We start from the raw sequence: 24,167 nt of genomic DNA on the forward strand, positions 1-24,167 counted from the left end.
TGATCGGTAATGAATTTGTCCGTAGAATCTATTATATTTCTTGAGGCAGGAACCTCAACTCTACTCATACCTGTTTTCAAAAATAGTAATAAATATAAATAATAATAAATATAAAAAATAATATATATAAATAATGATAAATTTAAAAAAAAAATCAAAATTTCGAAACTTTGACATTGATCTAAACTTTCGAAATTGCTGGAAAAAAAACTTTCGGAACTTTCAGCTTCAAGCAAAGTTTCGAAATGTGTTTTGGGTTTCGAAGGTTTCAGCATTAACCAAATCTTCGAATGTGTAATCCAAATCATGCCTCGGAGCTTTCATACTTAAGCAAAGTTCCGAAAGTTTCAGCAAATGCACGTTTCGAAGCTTTCATACTTAAGCAAAGTTTCGAATGTTTTGTGATTTTTGTGAAAATTGCATTTCGAAAATTTGTATTTTTCACAAAAGGTTCGAATGTGTTGATGAAATCTAACCTCTGATTGTTTCGAAAGTTTGAAACTTTCGATTAATAGAATTTTTTTAAAAACTTTCGAATGTGGGGGTGAGAAAATAGTGTAATATATTTACTGATAAATTTTATATAAAATAAAAAGGGTAAATTGGTCAATAAAAAATTATGGGGGGGTGGCAGGTAAAAGTGGGGGGGTGCGCAATACATTTCTCAAAATAAAATTACATGATTTTGCCTTCATAATTGGCATCCCAGGGAGTATTTACGGATAAAGCATCATCCTATTTTATATCTCTGATACGTGACTCTCTAATCATTATACTAAACTAGATTGTCACCAGCACTTTGTACATAGATGTTGAAATATTTTTATATATGTATATATAAATTTTTCATTAAAATATATACTTATTTTTCAATATAAAAATAGATAAAATAAAGATATAAAAGTTTTGTATAACTAAAGATACAATTATTTGTATCTTAAAAATTTAGGAGAATGTTAAAATTTTAATTGTTGTCGTGAAATGAAAATAACTTTTTTTCTTCATAAACATTATTTATTTATTTATTTATTTATTTATTTATTTATTTACACACTTTAAATTTTGATTTACTTGCATCATTGTTGCTCCTCAATGATTTTAGTTGAAGAATTAACCATTTTTTTTGTGTTGAAGAATATTTGAACATTTGTAACTAATAATATTATATCATTTCTTAATGTGATATAATCAAATGTATTGTAAACTTGAAATTAGAGAGTCAAAATCAAATAACATTTTTTAAAGCAAATATGTAAGTATAAAGACATCATCGTGATTAATTGAAATCTCAACTTCCATTTACCTATAAATATTTAGACACCCTAAAAATATTATTAAAAAAATGAAAAAACCGATAACAAAAAAATAGAGGGATAAAAGAACTAAAATCATCTAAGATCGAATAATCTATTTATTTATATGGTTAATAAGAAATTAATTTTTAAATAGTAAAAGATTGAATCATTATAATAACAATTTTCGAAATATAATTAATTAAGTTGTAAGTTTTTTTTTTTTGTTAACATATGTTAGCATTAACACATCAAAAATCTAAAATTGATTATATAATTTATTTAAATCATAAATATGAAAATGTGTTATAGTATATATTTCTTGTTATGGAAATATAATAATATTAAATCTTTTTTAAGTGAGATTTTTGTTATCTATTAATTATTATGGTCCAACTTGGTTCAAAATATTAATCTTTGCAATTGTGCGCGGAGCATATCAGATTGACATGACAAAAGATATTGTTTTTGAATGATAAGAGTATGATTTTTTATTATGGTTGAGTGAGATGCGTGATGAATTTGGATTATTTAATATTAAATTGATATAAAGTGTCGCGGCTTAAAATTTTGAGTGTTTCTCGAATTCAATGGAGTCGCCATCAAAATTTATTTTAAAATAGGGAAAATATTGAGAAACCCTTAAAAATAGAAAAAATAAAAAATATGGTCTTCAAAACCAAATTTTGAGTTTGGGAGTTGATTATGCGTAGGGAACATATTAGCACTCTACAACATCCCATTAAAAATACGATTACCTATAATTAATTGTGTAAAATTAATATTAACTTAAATATTTTTATTTTTATTTATTATTAAATATGAATATCAATTGTTTGTTTTTTTGAACGTGATTTTGAAATAAAAGTATGCTTAAAAAAAATTATTAATGTATTTGACAAGAGTGTTATGTTGCTAATACGTATTTTACAATGCGATGAAGAAATCAAAGCTACATAGCTCTTCTTAGAAAATGCGGATGTGTTGATTGTTTTTTAATGAAAATGTATTTTGTTATTGATAAAAAAAAAGTTATTTTGACAAAAAAATGAGTTTGTTTGATTGAAATAATTATTTTTGAATACGAGTTTCAAGATTATCAAGTTGTACAACTTGTGTCGCAAAAATTAAAAGATTAAAAATATGTCACATCTAAATTAATCAAATTTCAAAAGTTGATTTTGAGTTAAATGAAAAAAACGAGTGTTAGAACTATCAAGTTGTCACAACTTACGTCATAAAAGATTAAAAAGATGTCTTATCTAATTAATCAAATTAAACTAAATTTCACATATTTATTAATTTATTTGTGAATATGAGTTTTAAAACTATCAAATTGTCACAATTTGTGTCATAACAACTCAAAAATTAACAAATGTCACATCTAATTAACCCTTCAATATTTGATTATAATTTTATCTTTATTTTCTTTTTAAGAATTAAAAAAATTGATGCTAAATATTAAATAAGTTTAAATGATTCTACTAAATAAAATTAGTAATAAACACAGAAACAAAATAGTAACAAGAGAAATATATGGACTTTAAACTTAATATGTTAAATAGACAAAACCACATTTTAATAATAGAACCAAAAATATTAATTACAAGTGTAATAAGTGAAGAAATAAAATTTATTTTAATATTAAATAGTACAACCCAAAAAAGAAAAATCTAATATAATATAAAATAAATGATATTTATCGTCATTTAATTATGTTTATAATTATTTATATTAAATAAAATTATTATTATTAAATGGAATAAATATTTACAGCTAATACTTAGTTAGGATGAAATAGTTAACGTGAAGACAGAGAACCAACGGAGAAGAAAAGCACATCCATCACACATCTATTACTAAGCAAATATATATTAAATAGCGTTATTATTATTAAATGGAATAAATATCCTGACATCTAATAATTAGTTAGTGTGAAATAGTTGGCGTGAAGATAGAGAACCAACTATGAAGAAAAGTCATTGATCAAAGATCTATTACCAAACAAATCACTTTCGAAAAGCATATGCAGTCTTTCGAAAAACTGATCTCCATTTTTACTACACACAACAAAAACTGATCTCAAACAAAACACTATCCACACATTTTAAACTTTACAAAAAAAAATGATCTCAACCAAAACTCCATTCACATGTAACAAAACAAAATTTCATCTTTCAATAATATACAGATTTGAACCGTAGAACCAACATGATTAGAATGAGAAAATATATGCAGTGAAAAGAGGTGGTGCTAGTGGTGTGCGGCTGTAACACGTTAAAACATTAATAGAATGAGAAATGCGTGCATGTGGTGCGTAGAGATGCGAAGATAGAGTATATTTAAGGTTATGGGGTTGATGGGAGGAGGTAGGATGGTGGATCTTTCTTCTTTTCTTTTTGTTTTTTTTTTTTTCTATTGTGATACTCTATTTTGTGTGTTTATTTCAGAAACAAAAAAAGAAATAAATAAAAATATGAGAGGCCGACCTTCTTGATTGAGTATTCAAATAGTAAAATTAATATAATTATTAAACTAAATAAATAAAAAATAAATAAATGGAGGGACTTCTCGTAAAACACAAAGCGCATGAGGAAACACGAAAGCAGCGCAAGAGGAAGAAGTACAAGCAACTTTTTTTAACATTTCTTTAATTATTTTTTTTTTTTGTATTTTTTGTGTTAAATTTAATGTAATGAAACTAATATGAACTCAAAAAAAAATAGATTTAATAAAATGACAATTTTTATACTTAATAATAACAAATATATATATTTTTTAAAATTATCTATATTTGATCTGACAAAATTGAAGTACTATATAGAGACTAAGAAATGTGTGATGAAATTTTAATATAATGAAAGAAAACTGTAAATACTTGAATTCTTTCTTACATATATAAATTAAATATTTCAAACTCAAAATATATACATTTGAAATGTGTCGAGATTCTTTAGTTCTAATTTGTCTTTTGTTTTACTGAATTTTCTGATAACTATATAACTATAATATTTTTCGTTGAAAGTTTATTAATTTTTTGTAGTTGTAATTTAACGATACTTTATTTGTATTTATACGTAATGAATTATAATGAAAACATATGTATTTATATGTAATAAATTACCATGAATATATGTTTGAATTAACTTATAGCTTGGTTGTCGAACACTCAAGAGTTTTCAAGAGGTTGAGTCCAAAATCAGATAAAACTAATATAACTACTAATTTACTAACATTTATTTATAAAAGAAATATGTTTTCAGTTAAAAATAAGTTTTTATGAAAGAAAATTAAAATTAAAATAATAACTTAAAGGGTATCTGAATGTTCAAATTAAATATAGTGTTAGAATGTATTTATTTGTTGAAACTTTAAATATTTTGTTTAAAGTAAATTTCAATTGTTTTAAAATAATTTTATCAAAAAATTGTTCATTAACTATTAAAAAATATCAAAATTACAATATTTTGTATTAAAGAGTAAAATGTGAGTAATTAAATTTTATTATTAAAATTAAAAAATTAGGATCACATTATTTTAAAAGTTTATATTTTATCATGGTTGAGTGAGATGCAAGATAAGTTTATAGTTTATATTTAATAGGACATAAGCTACAAATTGTTATATATAATATCAAATATGTCATGAAAATCTAATAAAATAAAAGAGAACTACGAATAACTAAATTATTTATGACATATAGAAAATACCAAAGATGTCATGAAAATCTAATAACTGAATTTTATTTGGACATATAAATTCAATTTTTCACTTAAAATATGTACATTTGAAACGTGTCGGAGATGCTCCAATTCCAATTTTTTTCCTTTTGATACGGTAAAATATCTTAGAACACAAAATAACATATAAATATATATTTATAAAAGTGTTTTGTATAGTTGTGTGGACAATTTATAGTTATTTAAATCTCTATTCTCATTAGAGTTAGTATAATTATTTTATTAGAAATAAGTATACAAATTATGTTTATTTGTTGTTTAAAAATTGTTTCAATTAAATTTGTTTAGAATAATTATTTAAATTTGTATTCCTATTGGAATTTGTATGTTTATTGTTATTAGAAATAAGTATACAAATTATTTTTATTTGTTATTTAAATATTGTTTCGGTTAAATTTGTTTAAAATAATTATTTAAATTTGTATTCTCATTGGAGTTTGTATATTTATTTAATTGGAAATAAGTATACAAATTATTTTTATTTGTCATTTAAATATTATTTATGTTAAATTTGTTTAAAATAATTATTTAAATTTGTATTCCCGTTTGAATTTGTATACTTATTTTATTAAAAATAAGTATATAAATTATTTTTATTTGTCATTTAAATATTATTTCGATTAAATTTATATTCCACGTTTTTCTCTATTTGTCGGCTCACATTGTTCATTTAAAGTTAAGGACCAAAAATAAAGTTTTTGGATATTGCAAAAATGAAATCCAAACAAATTTTTTCAAAGACTAAAACTGAAAAATGTTATATTTACAAGGACCAAAAACATATTTAAATGTTTGGTCCACATTTCCATTTGTCAATTAACGTTTTATAACTTTTGGTTTACTATGTCGATTTCTCTGCGACAGTATTTATACGTAGGCTCGTTAATGGAATAATCTGCATTTACACAATAGACAATGTGTCAAATCTTTATCAGTAACCTTTTTTTAAATTACACTAATTATAAAAAGTAAGAATGAAATTAGTACCTATAGAAATAACTTTTTTCTTCATGCATTGTCCTTAAATTCCTTCGCGAAATTTTGTGAAATACATCGGACACATAAGACATGTTTTGACGAATGAATTTGCCACCGATTATTTGAATTATTATAAGCACTTTTAATGAATCGACGTCTATCTGAAATCAAGTAAATGTTGGTTTGTGGAGTGATTTTCAAAAAGAAACTTCAACCCTATGTTGTCTCACATTTCACAAGAGCATAGACAATAGAAATTACATTATCGTTATCATGTGCAACTACTACCAATAGAGTCTTATTGTACTTATCGTATAACCAAGTTCTATCAACTTGTACAATTGGTTTGCATAATTTAAACGCATATATGCACAAAAGGAAAGAGCAAAATAGTCGATGAAAGATTTTTGTCCCACTTATCAAACTTTTCTCATGATATGCTGAAATCGTTTCCATTTTTATTTTGGTGTCTAGAGCAAACGTTTGCATAACCAACAACCACTTTGGTTCCTGGTCGTTTTCATCGTGTCGTGCATACATTATGATTGGAGGGTTGTTGATATCGGACAAATTCAACAATCGTGTACATTTAAAATATATTTTACTCTTAGAACTTAAATAAAACATCCCAATATAGTTGGAGTTCAACAATTTTAACAACACATTATAGAGAATTGTGTCTTGCTACGAAACCTGATATAACGTCTATAGGAGGATGTGTATTGTTGTTGCATAATTGAACATGGTAATCACCAAAAACATGGATATTTCCACTTGCACAACAATTTAAAATTAATAATTAGTGTTAATATAATATAACTAATAAATAAATAAACACTTTATCTCATCCTAGTCTTACTCCACGTGTTAAGTTGCATGTTGAATTTCACCATTGCATGCTGCCACCTTTCCTCTCACTTTATTTACAACTATACCCCTCATCGCACTCACCGCCACAATCACCTACATAAACGCTCCATAACGTCAGGCAAGGTCAAAATCGCCATTACCTCATCCAAGAACCGTGGAAGAAACCACCGCAAAAGCGAGCAGCAAGCAAAATAGAGTAGCTGCTAGCACAAAGATGGTTCCGAAACAAAGCATAGCTCTCACGTGTTACTCACGCATCACAATCTTCCTCTGCGTTCTAACCCTATCAACTTCTCTCCACCGCTTCTCAGAGAATCACGAAACCTTGATTCAAAACGTGGCTAGAAAGCTCGAACTCAAAGACAACGAGCTTCTGAAAACAGAGAAGAAGTTCAAAGTTTTCATGGAAGATTACTCGAAACGGTATTCAACGAGGGAAGAGTATCTGCTACGGCTTGGAATTTTCGCGAGAAACATGGTGAAAGCAGCGGAGCACCAGGTACTCGATCCCACCGCCATTCACGGCATCACACAGTTCTCCGATCTATCCGAAGAGGAGTTTGAGCGTTTTTACACTGGCGTTAAGGGCGGAGGATTACTCGCGAGTAATGCCGCCGGTGAGGTGGCGCCGCCGTTGGATGTGGAAGGCTTGCCGGAGAATTTTGATTGGAGGGAGAAAGGGGCTGTTACTGGAGTTAAGATGCAGGTACATGAGTTTAAGCTAATTAATTTTCTTCGATTACACATGCATATTTGTAAGTTTATAAAATTTTGGCTATTGTGATTTATCAGTGTTTAGTTGAGAAAATAATTGTATATTATTTTTTAATTTTATATTTTAATGTTTTGTATAGGAAATTATAGAAAGCTATAAAAAATTAATAAATAAATTGGAAAGAAAAGGATACTTATAGTAATAATAGTATATTAATTAGTAATTAAAATTAAAAACAGTTTTATCATCCTGAGATGGAGAAAATAGAAGGATGATATCATTAGGTTGAAATTGACATGTATGTACCTATCTATAGAAGGATGGATAACAGAGCAACAGATTTAACTAAAAATTAATTAAACTGTAAATTATAATCTGTCGTTTCTGTTATTGGAAATACACAAGTCCACATTGAATAAAGAATGTTTTGGTTTTTTTGTGCTTAATTTTGAACAGGGTAAATGTGGATCTTGCTGGGCTTTCAGCACTACAGGATCTGTAGAAGGAGCCAATTTTCTTGCCACTGGCAAACTTCTCAGTCTTAGTGAACAACAGCTCGTGGACTGCGACAACAAGGTAATAAATAATATATATAACTATCTATATGTTCTACATATGATAGAATAAATAAATAAATAAATAAAAAATTGAAGACAAAAATAAAATAAAATTTAATGCTGATAAATAAGTTTTTAATGTTTTTCTTTTTTGCTTTTCATACCCCATCAAATCAACTAGTTCAATCTGTACAGAAATTTCTGCTATTTCAATTTGTGCTTTTTTTACCTGAAATTTGTTCTTGTTGCACTATTGCCTTTGTCAAGTGTGACATAACAGAGAAGACATCATGTGACAATGGTTGTTATGGAGGTCTTATGACAAATGCCTATAATTATTTGATTGAGGCTGGTGGATTGGAAGAGGAAACTTCATACCCTTACACTGGGGATCGAGGTGAATGCAAGTTTGATCCAGAGAAAGTAGCAGTTAGAATCACAAATTTCACCAATATACCTGTTGATGAGAACCAAATTGCTGCATATTTAGTTAAACACGGTCCACTTGCAAGTAAGTCCCCTAATTCCCTTAATTAATTAAACAATCACTATGCCAAATTTGAAAGAAAAAAATGAATTGATGATCATGAACTTTGATTATGTGCAGTGGGAGTAAATGCGATTTTCATGCAAACTTATATTGGTGGTGTCTCGTGCCCACTCATTTGCAGCAAGAGAATGCTCAACCATGGTGTATTGCTAGTGGGATACAATTCCAAAGGCTTTTCCATTCTCAGGTTTCGCAAGAAACCATATTGGATTATCAAGAATTCGTGGGGAGAACGATGGGGAGAAAAAGGGTATTACAAGCTTTGTCGAGGACATGGTATGTGTGGAATGAACACAATGGTTTCTGCTGCAATGGTGGCTCAAACACAACCAGCTGAAGAAGACAAATTATATGCTTCCTATTAGCTACCTGCTCTTGCCTTGTTATTATGTAGTCATTTAAACTATTTGCATTAAGTTCTTTATTGTAGTAAAATACTTCTTATTAGATACTTTAATATATGCTAGTTTCTGGATGTAATGTACTACTATATTATATGATTCGGAATATATGTGTAAGCTATTTAGACCACTAAATCAACTAATCAAGTTCTTAATTCTCAGTTGCTGCAAAACATAGAAAACCGAAGTTTTTTTTTTCTTCTTCTTCTTCTTCTCCATATGGTATTTATTTAGCTAAAATTACTCCTCTAAATCTAAATCATTTGGGTTTCATTTATTTAAATAAGTGATATTTATATAAATTAATAACTTTGTGTTTCATTTGCAAATTTGTTGTCAGATTACAATGTTTTTGTTTGTCGTTTGTTGTTTGTGCAGCTTTATTAATTTGTTTTATTCATCATTATTAGTTTGTTTTATTCATCGTTTTAGTATAGTGTAGTTAGATATTTGTATAGTGCAGATTTAAATTGGCGTTATTAGTTTGTTTTATTCATTATTTTATAGTGTTAGATTTTTCGTATATTGGTTGATTTAAATTGACAGATAATATTTCATTGACCAGCTTTGACTGGCGTTTTTAACGTTCAACAACAACAAAAATAGAATATAACCAAGATAGGTGGTGTGATCTTTTTATATCTTTTTATATACTAGTAGTATTTGTTTATATATGTCAGAATTAATATCCGTAATCCGTTGTAGTCTAGTTGGTCAGGATATTCGGCTCTCACCCGAAAGACCCGGGTTCAAGTCCCGGCAACGGAATATATTTTTACTTTTGTCATCTACCTACTAAGAAGTAAACCATGCTATTATCGTTTTCGTATAATAGGGGCGTGGATCGCGTGGATCCTAATTATACATATTATCCACATCTGAAAATTAGATGGAGTAGGTTGTGTGATTGACTAGACAAACTTTTTTTTTTAAAAACAAAAGAATTCTTTTTTATTATTATCACTTCACATTTAAATTTATATTTGTGTTTGTACTTCACATTTAAAATTTATTACATAGTAAAATTTAGTAAAAAAATATTATTTTTATGTTTAAAATTTACACTACTTTGTCGTATAAAAATAAAATAGACAATAATTTTTATATGGAATAAACATAGATTCTTGACAAGAAAACAATTGTTCAAGGGTGGCAGTTGTTCCTCGGTAAGGGTGATGTATTAGCATATACTTTGACGATCAAATCAATTTATGTCACAAATTTAAAAGTTTAAAATTAGAATGTTGTGTATCTTTACATTTTCCCAATGTATCCTTTTGTACGACATTTTGTATGGTTTATAAAATAAATCTATAGGGTTATGAGTTGGATGATGTGTGATTTTGGATTATCGTCTAATTTCGTATGCATGTCCCTTTCGATAATTGAATATCACTTCTATCATGTGGCTTAGGTTGTGGTATGACTGCCATCATGTGACGATTATAGAAGGTACATGTGAGCTCTAGTGGTCCCTTACTTCAGATCCTCTCTGTTTATCCTAATACTTATTCTATAACGAAATATAAGTAAAAATGGTAGTTGAAAAATTGATGCATGTGGTTAAAAATTAAGACAAATGCATCAATTTTTCAACTACCATTTTTGTTTATATTTCATTCCAGAATAGTATGTAATTCAATAACTTTCTATATATGCTCATTCAAAAAATGGATTGGGTTGGATCGAGTTCGATCTAAAATGATTATGAATTGGACCAAGATGGCCTGAGGGCGACCGTGAACAAATTTATTGGTCACGCCAATTGCCAACATGAATACACAATGTGCTTGTATTCTATATGTGGTAGTATGAATTAGGTACAATAAGGATATTCATCTAACATGGAAGATAAAAAGAACTACTACCTACATTTTTCTTTCTCCATTTACATTCGATGACAAGTCCACAAATACTTCATAATAGAGTAAGCAAATAGTCAATATTATAAAAGAAAAATATTTTAATATTTTATAAAAATACATTATTTTATAAAAAAAAATATTTGATAATCAAAATGACCGGTAAAAAACACTTTTAGGTGTATTTTGTAATTTTGATACTTTTAATGATTAATATAATAACTCCTCACATATTTAAGTACCAAAATCATTGTTTAATCAAATAATAAATAATATAAGTTAATCCAAAATTTCAAACTTAGTTTTGCTATGATGAATTCAACATATTGTCTTTGTGCAGAAGAGATAAACATACAAACACAAAACACCATTTTAAAATTTATACTTATATTCAAAAAGGATAACAAGTGTGGATCTCGATCCCTTCAAATATTTGTAGATCCATTTACAAGATAGAAAAAAAGAAAATAAAAACAAAAAATATTTTTGATATTTTAATTACTAAATCATTTTTCTCTTTCTCATAAATGAATGTAGTTTTTTTTTCTCGTTTTTCATTTGAAATTTTTATTTATTATTTTATCATTCTTTACCTAATCAATTATTTTTAGATAAGCAAAAAAAAAATTATTAAGAAAAGGACAAAAGATACTCCAACTCTTATATCAGAAGGAGTAGTTTGAACTTAGCATCATTGAGAAAAAGTTCTACCCACCTTTTATAAAAGATTGCAAAACATGATGAAATTATAAAATGGTATGCTCGAAAGTTGGACAAACATAATTACTGCAGCCTTAAAATACAAACTAACACAGCTACATAAAAATTACATACCAGAATGTACCAGTACTGATGCAATTATGACAATTAATAATAGTAGGCTAATGCCATAACCTCATATCAGTCTTCATTATTGCAAGACTAGTACTCTAAAGCAAAAACAAACTTCATTTCTTGGCAACGTGCACTTGGCATTGAGTAAACCTTTCGGTAACTATGAAAAATAAGTAAGACAACAAATTGAATTTGATAACCAGTATGAGAAATGTCACGCCTTATTTCTTCCCTCTCTCAAAGACATTACTTGTATCTATTCTAACTCCTTTTGTTCAAAAATAATTTTGTTTTTGTGAACCCAAAATGACCACATCATAGACAACAATATCAGATGACCATTCTTCTTACTCTTAAAAATCTGTTCAAATTGAATAAAGTGATCAATCATTTAAGAGCTAAGGACCAAATTGAATATGTAAAAATGCATTGGAAGAAGAGATAATTGACACTTTCAACAAAATTTCAAGAGAAGACACACAGGCAATCATGAGAATCATCAACAATACCTCTATAGTGAAGTCAAATAGTTGTATTTAATCTTAATTTCAAATTTGAACCAATTCTAATTTTAATTTAAAATTAAAATTAAATCCAACCTAATCCTTTAACTAATATCTACAAACTTAATCTAGATAAACCCTAATTAAAATTTCAAATTAATTTTTGTTATGATAGAGATCAACTACAATCTTCATTATAGAAAAACAATTTGACAAATATGGCAATCTAATTTAAAATATAATAAAATTTAAAAATATTTTTTAAGTGTTTCTAGTGTCGTTCTTAACTTAAAATATTTATAATTACTCAAAAATATCTTAAATCTATAATTTTTTCAATTCACAAGTTTATTTTGAGTTAAAAAAACACGCCAAAAAAGGAAATATATATAAATTTTGTCATTTTAAAATAACAGGAGATATATTAAAATCAAACAATCTGGTCAAATGATAAGGAAAAAATGATATATTTATAGTAACAATCATCTTAAATTGAAATAAACTATTTTTTCTACTTGTCCATATAATCAAGTGCCAATCATATATTTGTTTTCTATAAATAAAAATCCTAATCATGTGTGTGTGCCAACCAAATTCTCACTTGGCCACCAGTGGTGAAAGGAAACACTGAAAAAACAGCCCGTGGTTCTAAAATAGTACTCCCGCATGTGGTTTTTACCAATACAAGCTGAGTCATTTTTGCCTCAATGTAACTACGAAATGACTAAAAGCCCCTCAAGCATCTTTTTTATCCTTATCCATCTTTCTATTAACAATGGTTGGTACTGGGCAGTCTAGTCATATTGCAATTCCCAATCACACGTTTAAAAGTTTCATTTCAATTTCAACTACCAACATACAGCTACAATTATTATCCAAATTCCAGAAATCGAATATTCAAAAAAGGTCACAATTTTTTTACAGACAACTCGCGAGTCGCCACAGACACAAAAACCCAAGAATTAAAAACCACAGAGAAGTGCAAAAAAAGTAAAAAAGATTGCACCTTTTGCTAATTCTTACGGTTGAATGCTTGTTACAACGCAAACCCATTTTCCGAAATCGTGTTTTGAAAACGTTTGTGTCTGTTTCTTCTTCAATTTCATCTCTTTGCTCACCCACAAGGTAAAGGGTATTGTCTAGTTCTTTTTGTTTTGATGAAGACATAAATGAAAAATCTTAAATTTTTTGCTTTGTTTTGTTTGCCTGCTTCTTGATTTGGATTCAGATCTCAATTGGGTTTTTGTTTTTGCACTTGTTTTGTTGATGCATTACTCACTGCGAAATTTTTTTATGCATTTTTCTTTTGACTAAGTTTGGATTCTCGTTTTTCTTTGTGATTTGCTTCGTATTTTATGTTCATTGCGTGCATGTTAGTTAGTATTCATTGCTTTCTTAATGAAGGTGTGTTATTTTGGATTATACATTTATAACCGACACAAGGTATTAACTTTATCAGTATCTCAAATGCAAGTCCTTGATTGGTCTATTAAAATTATTTTCTATTCTGTATTATATTAAATTAATGCAATATTCGGTTATTTTAGGTTAGTAAGGGTTGAGATCTTAAAATGACACATCTCTGTTCTTCTACCGTGTTTTACTTTATCCCAGATCTGGATAGAAAGTTGGTTAAATTAGTTAATGAAACTGGAGAAGTATTCGATGGGGATAGTACTTTATAAGTTTTTAGATTAAATATATAAGTAGGATATTGCCTTAGCTCTTAATTAATGATGGTTTGTTGGATTAATCAGTTATCTTCATCTTATCTAATCTTATATCTCATAACAAATTATTCAGTTACTGTTATTATTTTCAAATCACAGTTATCTAAAGATTGTGTTACATGATTATATATCTCCTAGTTACCTTAGGATTCTGTTATCTATCTTTACAATTTAAAAAGCATCTCTGCCAATGAAGGTTGGTTCAGTTGGTAAAAAGTTGTTTCACACTCACAAGGTCGTGGATTCAACTACCGTTGTCGATGTGAAGACCTCTTTGGTGGGTACCTCTGTCAGCGCCCTTTGAGCCTTGAGGCCTGCCTTGACCTTGATGAACTCATGGATCCCAACTCATCTAAACTTTATTGTATAAAAAAAATAACAGCATCTCTGTATGTCTCTATATATCCTCTAAATTGTGTAGTTTTTTCCTATTGAAGCAATTTTCTCATTATGCAGCTGCAGCGGTTGATGAACATTAGTTATGTTCAAATCCTGTGAGACATTCAATTGGCGTTAACTGTTAAGGAAGCTTTGGAGGTACTTCTAATCTTTAGAAGGAAATAATTATTAGTATATTCATTGTAGAATTATTGTGGGATATGATGGAGGTATGTGCTGAAAGTTCCCATTCCAATGGGAAACAAACTTTGAAGCATTCTAAATCTGCAGATGAAGTTAAAAGATCAAGTGAAAACACATGCAGATGTTCTCATTCCAAAGGGAAGCAAAATTTGAAGCAAACTTCCACTTTTGTTAATCATGGTTAGTCTTTCATTTTAATTTTCATGGTTTCGTAATCAACTGTTTTTTTTTCTTTCTTTAACTGTATTTATTCTGTTATTTTGCTCTAGTTTGTTACTCAAGAACAAATAAACTATCATAATTTCATCATATATAGCTTGATGCTAGTTATATTATTCATGCTAAGTACAAGGAGGATTTACAGTGATTGTATTCTTCCACAGAAAGAACATTAACTTGTGAAGGTCAACCCAAATAAGGCATTTTTGTATCTTGCATTTGCAAAGAAAAAAAATCTGTCACTTGTTATTTTTCCATATTTTTCAGTACCTTTAGTAATGAAGAATGTTACACATTTTAACATGTTTATGATAATTTTTTGTCTGTTGTTTAAAACCTAATACGAGTGAATATATATGCAGCTGCAATTGCTTGGCATGAGAATAGAAAAAAGTGGGTTGGCGATAAGTCTAAGCATCCACCAAAAACACCTAAGGAACCAATTATTAGGTATATCTCAATCTAGCTCCTTTTCTTTTTCATTTACAGCAGGCTCAATTCAATCATTGTTAACAGTCATGATGAAAGGTTTTTAGAAGTGTTTTTATCATCTGTTTTTAGATGAGGGAGAAAACAATAAAAAAGATGAGATAGTGGTTTAGAAGGGGTTTTTTCTTTCATATTTTTCTAGTTTCTTATAGATATTTACGCTTTTACAGCACAGAAATAAAGTTTCTTCAATCATGTCTAAGAAATAAAAATTACTTATGCTGACTTGCATCAACATTACATTACTCATCTAATCATGTTCTTTTTTTCTACTCATAACTCATTATTTACATACATGATTTGAAAACTCACTATCCCTCTCTTATCAGGAGCATAGATAAAATTATGTGTCACCTCTTTCTGTACTTTTGTTTGATTTCCTTTCAATTTATATGACAGTTTTGGGGATAATGCCTAGACCTGTGTTTTAGTACAATAGGGTCATAGATGAATCCTAGTATTCTGCACTTTCAATAGTTTTATGCATTTATTTGGCATAACTTCTTACGACAACTCTGACAATTTTATTTTTTAAATTTCAGCTGGTCAACATCATATGAAGATTTGCTTTCTACTAACGAACCTTTTGCCGATCGAATACCCTTGCCTGTAAGATTTTATTACCCTTGCCTAAATGAATATATGTAATGCATACCCTTGGATGAACAACTTAATTGAACACTTATCTATTTCTATAACAAAAGATAAAATAAAGTCAAATTGTTTTCATATAAGTTATAAACTATTTTCATAAGCTACCCTCGAAAGCTTATAGAAATAAGTTGAAGCCAACTTATGGACATGTCATAAAACATAAGTTCTCTCAAATAGTCTCACAAGTGTTTATGCTAAGTCAATCCAAAATGGCTCTACAATGTATATGTCACATGGATGGTAAAATGTAAACATATTGGAGTAGATGGGCAAAATCTGCAAATTGAAGCTTAAGAGAATGGAAAATCACTCTTTGATGCTCTTTAGAGTATATGCTTGTATAATCACTTTACTATTTTAAGTTATTGAAAATGGTGTTGTAGCTTTTGTGAATTAGGAAATAATATCAATTTGTAATTATATTTATCAGCTTTCATAGAAAAGGTTAGACAAATCAAGATTTGATTTGTTCCCCATAATTTTTAATTGTTAGATGTACATGCTGTAACTATTATTTATACTGAGAAACATCAAAGTAAAAGGCATGAAGCCATTCTACTTGACATGGTATCAGCTTGTTACAATCCTAAATTTCCTTAAGTTTAAGTTTTCAAATTTTTCGAAATCCCTTCCTGATTTCTTGCTCGTGGTCTCTTGGTCATGATTGTCATTGTTCGTAACTCGTTGGCTGTTGCTTGCGATTTCTCCTTGGTCTCAATTGAATTTCTACTTCAATTTGTGATTATGTGATTGAGTTTGTTCATCGTCAAATTGTTCACTTGCGTTTCTGATTCTGCTTCGATTTTTTGTTCGTGGTTGTATTTGTTCACCTGTGTTCTTGTTTGCAATTCTGAGTTTGTGCACGTGTTTGGTTCCAAGTTCTATTCACTTGTGCAAGTTGTGATTATGTTCCCGTGTTGCTGTCAGCAAGTCTACTTTGTTGTTGGCTACAACAATATTGTTTTTCGCGACTTTGGAAAAATAAAGATAATTTCCGTGATCGCTTCACGGGGAAGAACTATGCTACTTTGGGAATTTGAGCTCAAGATGTTTGTCAAAGGAAAAGAAGGATTATAGAGTCATCTGGATGAGATTTCTAAGGCACCAACGGAGAAAACTGCTTTAGATGCATGAGAAATCAAAGATGCTCAAATTATCTCTTGGATTCTCAATACTATTGATCCTCAAATGATCAATAATTTGCGCTCATTTTCAACTACTCAAGAAATGTGAAAGCGTATTTACAATCAGGACAATACGATCAAACATTTTCAGTTGGAACTAGAGATAGCCAATTGCAAATAAAGTAATTTGTCTGTTTAGTAATATTATTCTGGTTTTTCTAAATTTGTGGACATAACACTCTGCTATTATACATGTTGTTCCCAAGACTTCCCTTGCGGATGTCCAAGATGTCTATAATATCAATAAGAGGGATCAATTTCTCACGAAGCTTCGCCTGGAATTTGAGGTTGTCAGACATGCTTTGCTAAATAGGAGTCCTTTTCGTTCTTTGGATACATGTGCGGGTGAACTTCTCAGGGAGGAGCAACGCCTCCTTATTCAAGGAACCATGTCTCATGATGTTGTCATTTCCGAGCTTGTGATGGTTGCATGTGCTACTCAAGAGTAGAGACAAAAGTGACGCAAACAGTAGGGTCACCTCAGCTATTACTGTTACTACCTCACAATTTTCTCGCCCCCCTATCCACCCAGTTGGAAATAGCGAGTTTTTGCCTTCCGTGGGATTCGAGCCCGGTACCTGGGGAATAAGTACCGCCTCCACACAATCCCACTACCAATTGAGCCACAACCTGAGATGATTCAACAAATGATACTTTATGCACTTTCAACTTTGGGCATTCCGGGTAAGTCTCCCAACGTTTCTCATCCCTGGTTTATTGATTCTAGTGCATTGAATCACATGACGAGTTCATCTGAATACTTGCACAATTGACATTCTTATCATGGCAATCAAAAAATTCAAATTGTTGATGATAATACTCTCCCTATTACTAATGTTGGTGACATCAACTCTGATTTCCAGAATGTGCTTGTATCACTCGGCCTTGCTTCCACTTTATTGTTTGTTGGTCAATTGGTGGATAAAAATTGTAATGTTATTTTCTCTCGGTCTGATTGTCTTCTGCAGGAGGAGGTGTTGAGGAAGGTGATTGCAAAGACGTCTAAAGTGGGAAGATTGTTTCCACTCCAATTTATTTTCAATAATTTATCTCTTGCTTGCAATGATGTTTTGAATTTTTCTAAGGATTGACATAGAAAATTTCGTCAACCAAACTCTGTTGTTTTGACTCATTTATTTAAAAATCACTTGTTGGGAAACAAAAATGTTGTTTCAACTGTCTCTATTTCATGTTCTGTTTGCAAATTAGCTAAAAGTAAAACACTTCATTTTCCATCTCTAGTGCTCGTTGTGGTTCCACTTGTTTTGAGATGATTCATAGTGATGCGTGGGGTATGTCTCCTATAGCTTCTCGTGCTCACTACATTTATTGATGATTTGTTTTACTTGGATCTATTTTCTTCAATCTAACTCTGAAGTGTTTTCTATGTTTAAGAAATTTCTGACATATGTTGAAAATCAGTTTCAAGCACTAGTTAGATTTTTTCGCTCTGATTTTGGTGGTGAATATATGTCTTATGAGTTTTAGGAGTACTTTCAACAAAGATGAATTTTGTCTCAATGATCTTGTCCCATTACCCCTCAACAAAATGAGATGGCAGAACACAAGTATTGTCATTTGCTTGATGTGACACATACCCTACTTCTCCAAGCTTGAGTACCTTCCCGATTTTGGGTGGAGGCTCTATCCACAACTGTTTTCTTGATCAATTGCCTTCCTTCTACTTATTGATCTTGATTCTCCATTATTTCGTCTTTTTAAAACTCACCTTGATTATAGTGTTTTACATACTTTTTGATGAGTATGTTTTGATAACTTACCCTCGTTTGAAAGGTATAAGCTTGGAGCACAATCTATTTAATGCACATTTATGGGGTATAGTAACTCTCATTAGGGTTTTGTGTGTTATGATCTTTCTAACCATCACTCAGATTTCTAGGAAAATGACATTTTTTGATAATCAAATAATGTTTCATTGTATTTCTCATGGCATGAATGATATTGCTATTGTTCTTAACTTTTCTACCATGCCTCAATTTATAGAGCGTTTTAAACCAAGAAATGTATATGTTAGAAAACACAAACAACAAGTGCCCACCCTTCTTCCCGACATTGGTCTGCCACTTGATCTTGTAGTGGTTACACCGTGACGTTCTGGTAGAGCATCTCGAACACCAGATAGATATTCACCAAACAAATATAATTCCTCACATACTTCTGTGATTGCCTCTCTCTAGCATATTTATTCGTGCTTGTTACTCACAAGCTATTTAAGACGTGTGCTGAATAAAAACAATGAATGAGGAACTTTAGGCTCTTCAAGAGAATTTCACATGGGATATTGTTTTTTGTCATCCTTATTACAAACCTATAAGTTGCAAATGGGTGTATTATGTGACATTGAATTCTGATAGGTCCCTCAACTGTCACAAGACTCGATTGGTTGCCTCTATAACTGCTTCTAATGAGTGGTCTTTTCATCAAATGGATGTGAAGAATACATTTCTTCATGGTGATTTGATTAAACATATTTATGACTCCTTCTCAAGGTTTATTTTCTTCATCTAATTGTGTGTGCAAGCTTCAAACGCTCTCTATATGGTTTGAAACAAGCGCTCAGAACATGACTTATAAATTTTATTCCACTCTACTAGGGTTCTTTTACTCATAGTCAGTATGACTTCTCTGCATTTATTCATCGCACATATACAAGCATTGTTCTAGTTCTTCTTTATGTTGATGATATGGTCATTACATAATCTGATTAGGCATCCTCCAAGAACTTAAACAACAATCACAAACCTTATTTCATATGACAGACCGTGGTAACTTGCACTATTTCCTTGGCCTTGAGGTTTATTCTACTTCCAAGAGTATATTTCTTCATTAGCATAAGTATGTAACATACCTTATTTTTATGGCAGACATTCAATCAACTATACTCCTCTTGAGGTTAGTGTTAAATATCACAGAGATGCGTGTGACCTATTTACATATCTTTTTATTGTATTGACAACTCGTGGTAGTCTTAATTATTTGACTATTATTTGTCGTGACATATCATTTGTTGTTTAGCAAGTAAGTAGTTCATGCACTCTCCTTGCCACCTCCACTTTCAGCGATTTGTCGCATAATTCGCTATTTGATAGGTACTTTTCAATGGGGTCTCATCTTTCTCATTGAAACAGTTTCTGAATTGATTACGTATAGCGATGCAGATTGGGTTGGGTGTCCTGACCCTCAGCGATTTGTTACCGGTTGGTGCATGTTTCTTAGTTCTTCGTTGATATCATGGAAAAGTAAGAAACAAACAAAGAGTCTCTAAATCATCTACTGAATTAGAGTATCTTTATGATGACAATACTAGTGCTATTCAAATTGTTGCAAATCCTGTTTTTCATGAGCGCGCCAAATATATTGAAGAATTTTTTCACTCTATTCGTGAGCCCTATGATATTCATATCCATCCATCAGATCAATATTCAATTTTAAGCTGCATGCATTCTTACTAATGTTGTTCCTCGCCTGCGCCATCATTTTTTAGTTAGCAAATTGATGCTCCTTGACCAACTGCATCAATTTGAAGGGGGGGTATGAATTAGGAAATAATATCAATTTTTAATTATATTTATTAGTTTCCCTTAATTTATAATTATTAGATGCAAGTGCTACAACTATTATTTATATTGAGAAATATCAAAGTAAAATACATCAAGCAGTTTGTTTTAACAGCTTTACCTGCTAGAATGCTTTCTACATATTTTTCTCATGCATTGATTCAAATTTGTGGGTGATGCAGGAGATGGTAGATTTTTTAGTTGATATTTGGCTTGATGAAGAAGGCACATTTGACTAAATTGTTGAACTAGTCAAACAGTAACTGAAACAAGAAATGTGTAAAGCCTTTTTAACCTTCAATGACCTCAATTAACCTCCTAGCACAGCATGATTTGATGGAATGATATTCTTCATGGTTAATTATTTTTCCACCATTTATCTAGTGCAAATTTCATTATTTAAAGTGAAAATATTTGTATCTATTTAATTATTTTGTATCTGCTGATCCATCAGGAAACATAAGTTCATATCCATGTATTAAATACATGTTATGATCAATACTTCTCAGTCCTTACACAATTAGAACACGTGCCTGGGTAAAGTTTAAATGCGTCTTCTTGTATGGTTTAAGTTGCATTTGATATCGATCCCTTCTTTTTACTATGAAAATGTCTTAACTATCATTGGCCATTTTTTTAATTGATCTAATTATCACAAGCCAATTAATTATCTCTTGTATTATAATTCCATAATTAATTAATATATATTCCATATTTACCTATGGTCTTCGTATGTTACTAAAAGTTTTGCATAAGACCCCAAAATATCTGCAGTTGTTAACTCCATTGTTGTTCCATCAATAAATTAACTATGTTTAAATCAAAATTGGTTGATTATTAATGTAATTCATTTAAAGTAATAGAATAGACCCAATTACAGAGAAAGTGGAAATTTTATTAATACTTAGGAATAAAAAACCCTAATAAATATGCAGGATCTGCCCATAGCCCTACCTTTGTGATTTAGCTGCCATAAAACTAACACTAAAAACTGAAGAAAAAATTATTGATTTAGTAAAAAAAAAAAAAACAAGATATTGGTAAAAAAAGAGTAACATAATGAAGATTGAATTTAGAAATAAGCACCCTTTATCATGAAATTGGATATCTAACTTTCTCTCTGAAAATGCTATTTTTGACGTTGTCTCAATTTCATTCAATTACTCCTTATTTTTTATAACAAATTTCCTTCAGTTATGAACATTTCTTTTGAGGGAGTCATCAACTTTTATAAGAGGAACTTATTCCTCAAAAAAAAAAAAAATAATAAAGAGGAATTTATTATTTATAGAAAAAAAAGCTCAATTCTTTTTTTATTGTGTGAAAGAAAAACCATCGTAATCAAAAAAGTGATAAGGATGTATTGGACAGTTACACGATTACTGCAAAATCAGAAAATGATCTGGGATAATTAACTAAAGATAATTAATTAAAGTGAAAAATAAGGAAAATATTTAATTATGTAAATTACTTTTAAGCCCCAGTGTCACGCAGAGAGTATGTGTGAGCCGGAACCTGAAACTAACAGTCCATGCTTCCTTCTGATGTTGCCACGTGTCATAAATAAACTTGGATCCTAAGCAAACAACAACACACTAATTTAACCACTTTCCCCACACTCTCTCTCTCTCATTCATTCTCCCTTTTTATTTGCACGCAAAGCAACGCAACTCGCAACGCAAACAATTCTCTCGGGAAATGTGGTACTTCACGATCACCACCACGACGTTGTGGTCCCCTCTTGTGCTTCTCCTCCTCCTGTGGTCCCCACCACCATCCTCCGCCTCTACCTTCAACCATGGCGAAACGGTCAAGAACCTTATAAGAAACCTCAACCTCTTCCCTCCTCACGATATCAACATCCTCGCCAATCCCAATGTGGTACCCACAGATAAGAATAACAAGATCGTCGAGAAGCCGCTTAGGTTCCCAAACTTCTCCGGCGAAGGCGAAGGAATCTCCCTCGATGACTTGGCTCACCGCGCTGGCTATTACCCTCTTCAACACTCTCATGCTGCAAAGTAGTAACGCATTTTTTCTCTTTTCATTTTATTTAATTATTTTTTTACAACCGTTTTTTTATTTTGATTATTTAACTGCATAAAATATTACGTTGTTTTGACTTTGTTTCATGTGATTGAATACCTATTTGATATTTTTGCAGTTTAAAGTAATAAACAAAAGAAATAAAGTATAATATAGATTATGTTCACCAATAGGCCCTGAGGTTTGTGAAAAATAGACAAAGAACAAAGAGACAATACTATAATCAATGTAAAAGAATAAATTTTATTAATATTGAAGGAAATTGATATGATACATATGCATATGCTACTTAAAATGAAAACCAACGAAACTGTATGTATGCAGTTTCCTTTTGCAATCCATAGAAACTATCTTTTCTAATAACTACCACAAAACACCACAAACATAAACTAAATCTTTTAATAAACTACCTCTTCTAATAGTAATAGTTACTAAATTAAAAATAACTACCGCCAAATACAATTTGAATACACATCAGGAGGCCTGAACACAATATTCAACAGAAATAATTTAATTTTCTCTATGTGTCGTTTAGTGGAATATGGATTTACAGAACAAACAGAATGTGTGTGTGTATATAATATAAAGTAATATAATATTTAGTAATAATTTGGTTTATTTCTCAGTTCGTGTTGAATGTGGCAGGATGTTTTACCTTTTCTTTGAATCTCGGATCAACAAGAAGGATCCTGTTGTGATATGGTTGACTGGAGGACCAGGCTGTAGCAGTGAATTGGCTGTGTTTTATGAAAATGGTCCTTTCAAAATTGCTAACAATATGTCCCTTGTTTGGAATGAATTTGGTTGGGACAAGGTATATATATATATATTCTCATGTCATTTCATTTGTTGTTTCTATGGTCTTGTTTTCTCGTGACCAGTATTTATGGGAAGACATAGTAACAAATTGGTCAATAACCTTGTATTGTAGGTATCTAACCTCCTGTATGTTGACCAACCAACTGGAACTGGCTTTAGTTACAGCACTGATACGCGTGATATTCGTCATGATGAAGACGGTGTCAGCAATGACCTCTATGATTTCTTACAGGTACTTGTGTTTTCTCTAAAACTAAATGTTACTTTAGTTATACAACAACATCACTACAGTGTTTCTTAATATTGATATACATGACTTATATTTATTGTTTCTAGAGTAGAAGTTGTATTTGAAACTTTTTTTTCTTTCGATATTCAAATGTTAGTATGTTATGTTTGTAGCCAATGTTTAAACCCTGGGACTCCTTTTCAAACTCCATTTCTAGGTCACTGTTCTTTGAAAATAAAAACTAAACATTTCTCAATTATTTCTATATTTGATGAGAATGCCTTGCTAAGCTTCACCTGTGATATCTTGAGTTAACATGTTTTCTCTTTTTCCCT

General features: G+C 30.0%; 3 protein-coding genes and 1 non-coding gene across 5 annotated transcripts in view; all 4 read left to right on the forward strand.

Annotated features, from left to right (window-relative positions):
- The first annotated feature begins 6,989 nt into the window (after positions 1 to 6,989).
- Positions 6,990 to 9,261, forward strand: LOC101500737 (probable cysteine protease RD19D). The gene is made up of 4 exons (XM_004496169.4): positions 6,990 to 7,586; positions 8,052 to 8,171; positions 8,420 to 8,663; positions 8,760 to 9,261. The coding sequence occupies exons 1-4, from the start codon at positions 7,095 to 7,097 to the stop codon at positions 9,065 to 9,067; spliced, it is 1,164 nt and encodes a 387-aa protein (XP_004496226.1). The 5' UTR covers positions 6,990 to 7,094; the 3' UTR covers positions 9,068 to 9,261.
- A 537-nt stretch (positions 9,262 to 9,798) lies between these two features.
- TRNAE-CUC (transfer RNA glutamic acid (anticodon CUC)) lies at positions 9,799 to 9,871 on the forward strand. Its single transcript has one exon. It is a non-coding gene; the product is annotated as a tRNA-Glu (tRNA).
- Positions 9,872 to 12,952: 3,081 nt separating this feature from the next.
- LOC101501047 (uncharacterized) lies at positions 12,953 to 21,301 on the forward strand. 2 transcript variants are annotated; one of them, XM_004496172.4, is made up of 6 exons: positions 12,969 to 13,427; positions 14,229 to 14,396; positions 14,489 to 14,794; positions 15,196 to 15,283; positions 15,865 to 15,931; positions 20,921 to 21,301. In XM_004496172.4, exons 3-6 carry the CDS (start codon positions 14,632 to 14,634, stop codon positions 20,975 to 20,977), a joined length of 375 nt encoding a protein of 124 aa, XP_004496229.1. In that variant the 5' UTR covers positions 12,969 to 13,427; positions 14,229 to 14,396; positions 14,489 to 14,631; the 3' UTR covers positions 20,978 to 21,301. The 2 variants fall into 2 exon arrangements, with proteins under 2 accessions (XP_004496228.1, XP_004496229.1); XM_004496171.4 differs by lacking the exon at positions 14,229 to 14,396 and having other exon boundaries at positions 12,953 to 13,427.
- A 1,062-nt stretch (positions 21,302 to 22,363) lies between these two features.
- LOC101501797 (serine carboxypeptidase-like) overlaps positions 22,364 to 24,167 on the forward strand; it is a 5,151-nt gene continuing 3,347 nt past the window's right edge. The window contains exons 1-3 of the mRNA XM_004496173.4: positions 22,364 to 22,759; positions 23,430 to 23,598; positions 23,716 to 23,835. Coding sequence (XP_004496230.1) covers positions 22,437 to 22,759; positions 23,430 to 23,598; positions 23,716 to 23,835 — 612 coding nt within the window. The 5' untranslated portion in view covers positions 22,364 to 22,436. The remainder of the gene's footprint in view (positions 22,760 to 23,429; positions 23,599 to 23,715; positions 23,836 to 24,167) is intronic.

Source organism: Cicer arietinum, chromosome 4 (genome assembly GCF_000331145.2).
Source record: "Cicer arietinum cultivar CDC Frontier isolate Library 1 chromosome 4, Cicar.CDCFrontier_v2.0, whole genome shotgun sequence".
NCBI lineage: Eukaryota > Viridiplantae > Streptophyta > Magnoliopsida > Fabales > Fabaceae > Cicer > Cicer arietinum.

What these genes read in the sequence shown, in the direction of transcription:
- LOC101500737 (XM_004496169.4), top strand. Translation starts at nt 7,095, where the DNA reads ATGGTTCCGAAACAAAGCATAGCTCTCACGTGTTACTCACGCATCACA. An exon ending in TCGTGGACTGCGACAACAAG is followed by an intron (nt 8,172 to 8,419) that starts GTAATAAATAAT and finishes GCCTTTGTCAAG; the next exon opens with TGTGACATAACAGAGAAGAC. An exon ending in TAAACACGGTCCACTTGCAA is followed by an intron (nt 8,664 to 8,759) that starts GTAAGTCCCCTA and finishes GATTATGTGCAG; the next exon opens with TGGGAGTAAATGCGATTTTC.
- LOC101501047 (XM_004496171.4), top strand. Translation starts at nt 14,632, where the DNA reads ATGATGGAGGTATGTGCTGAAAGTTCCCATTCCAATGGGAAACAAACT. An exon ending in CCTAAGGAACCAATTATTAG is followed by an intron (nt 15,284 to 15,864) that starts GTATATCTCAAT and finishes TTTAAATTTCAG; the next exon opens with CTGGTCAACATCATATGAAG. An exon ending in CCGATCGAATACCCTTGCCT is followed by an intron (nt 15,932 to 20,920) that starts GTAAGATTTTAT and finishes TGGGTGATGCAG; the next exon opens with GAGATGGTAGATTTTTTAGT.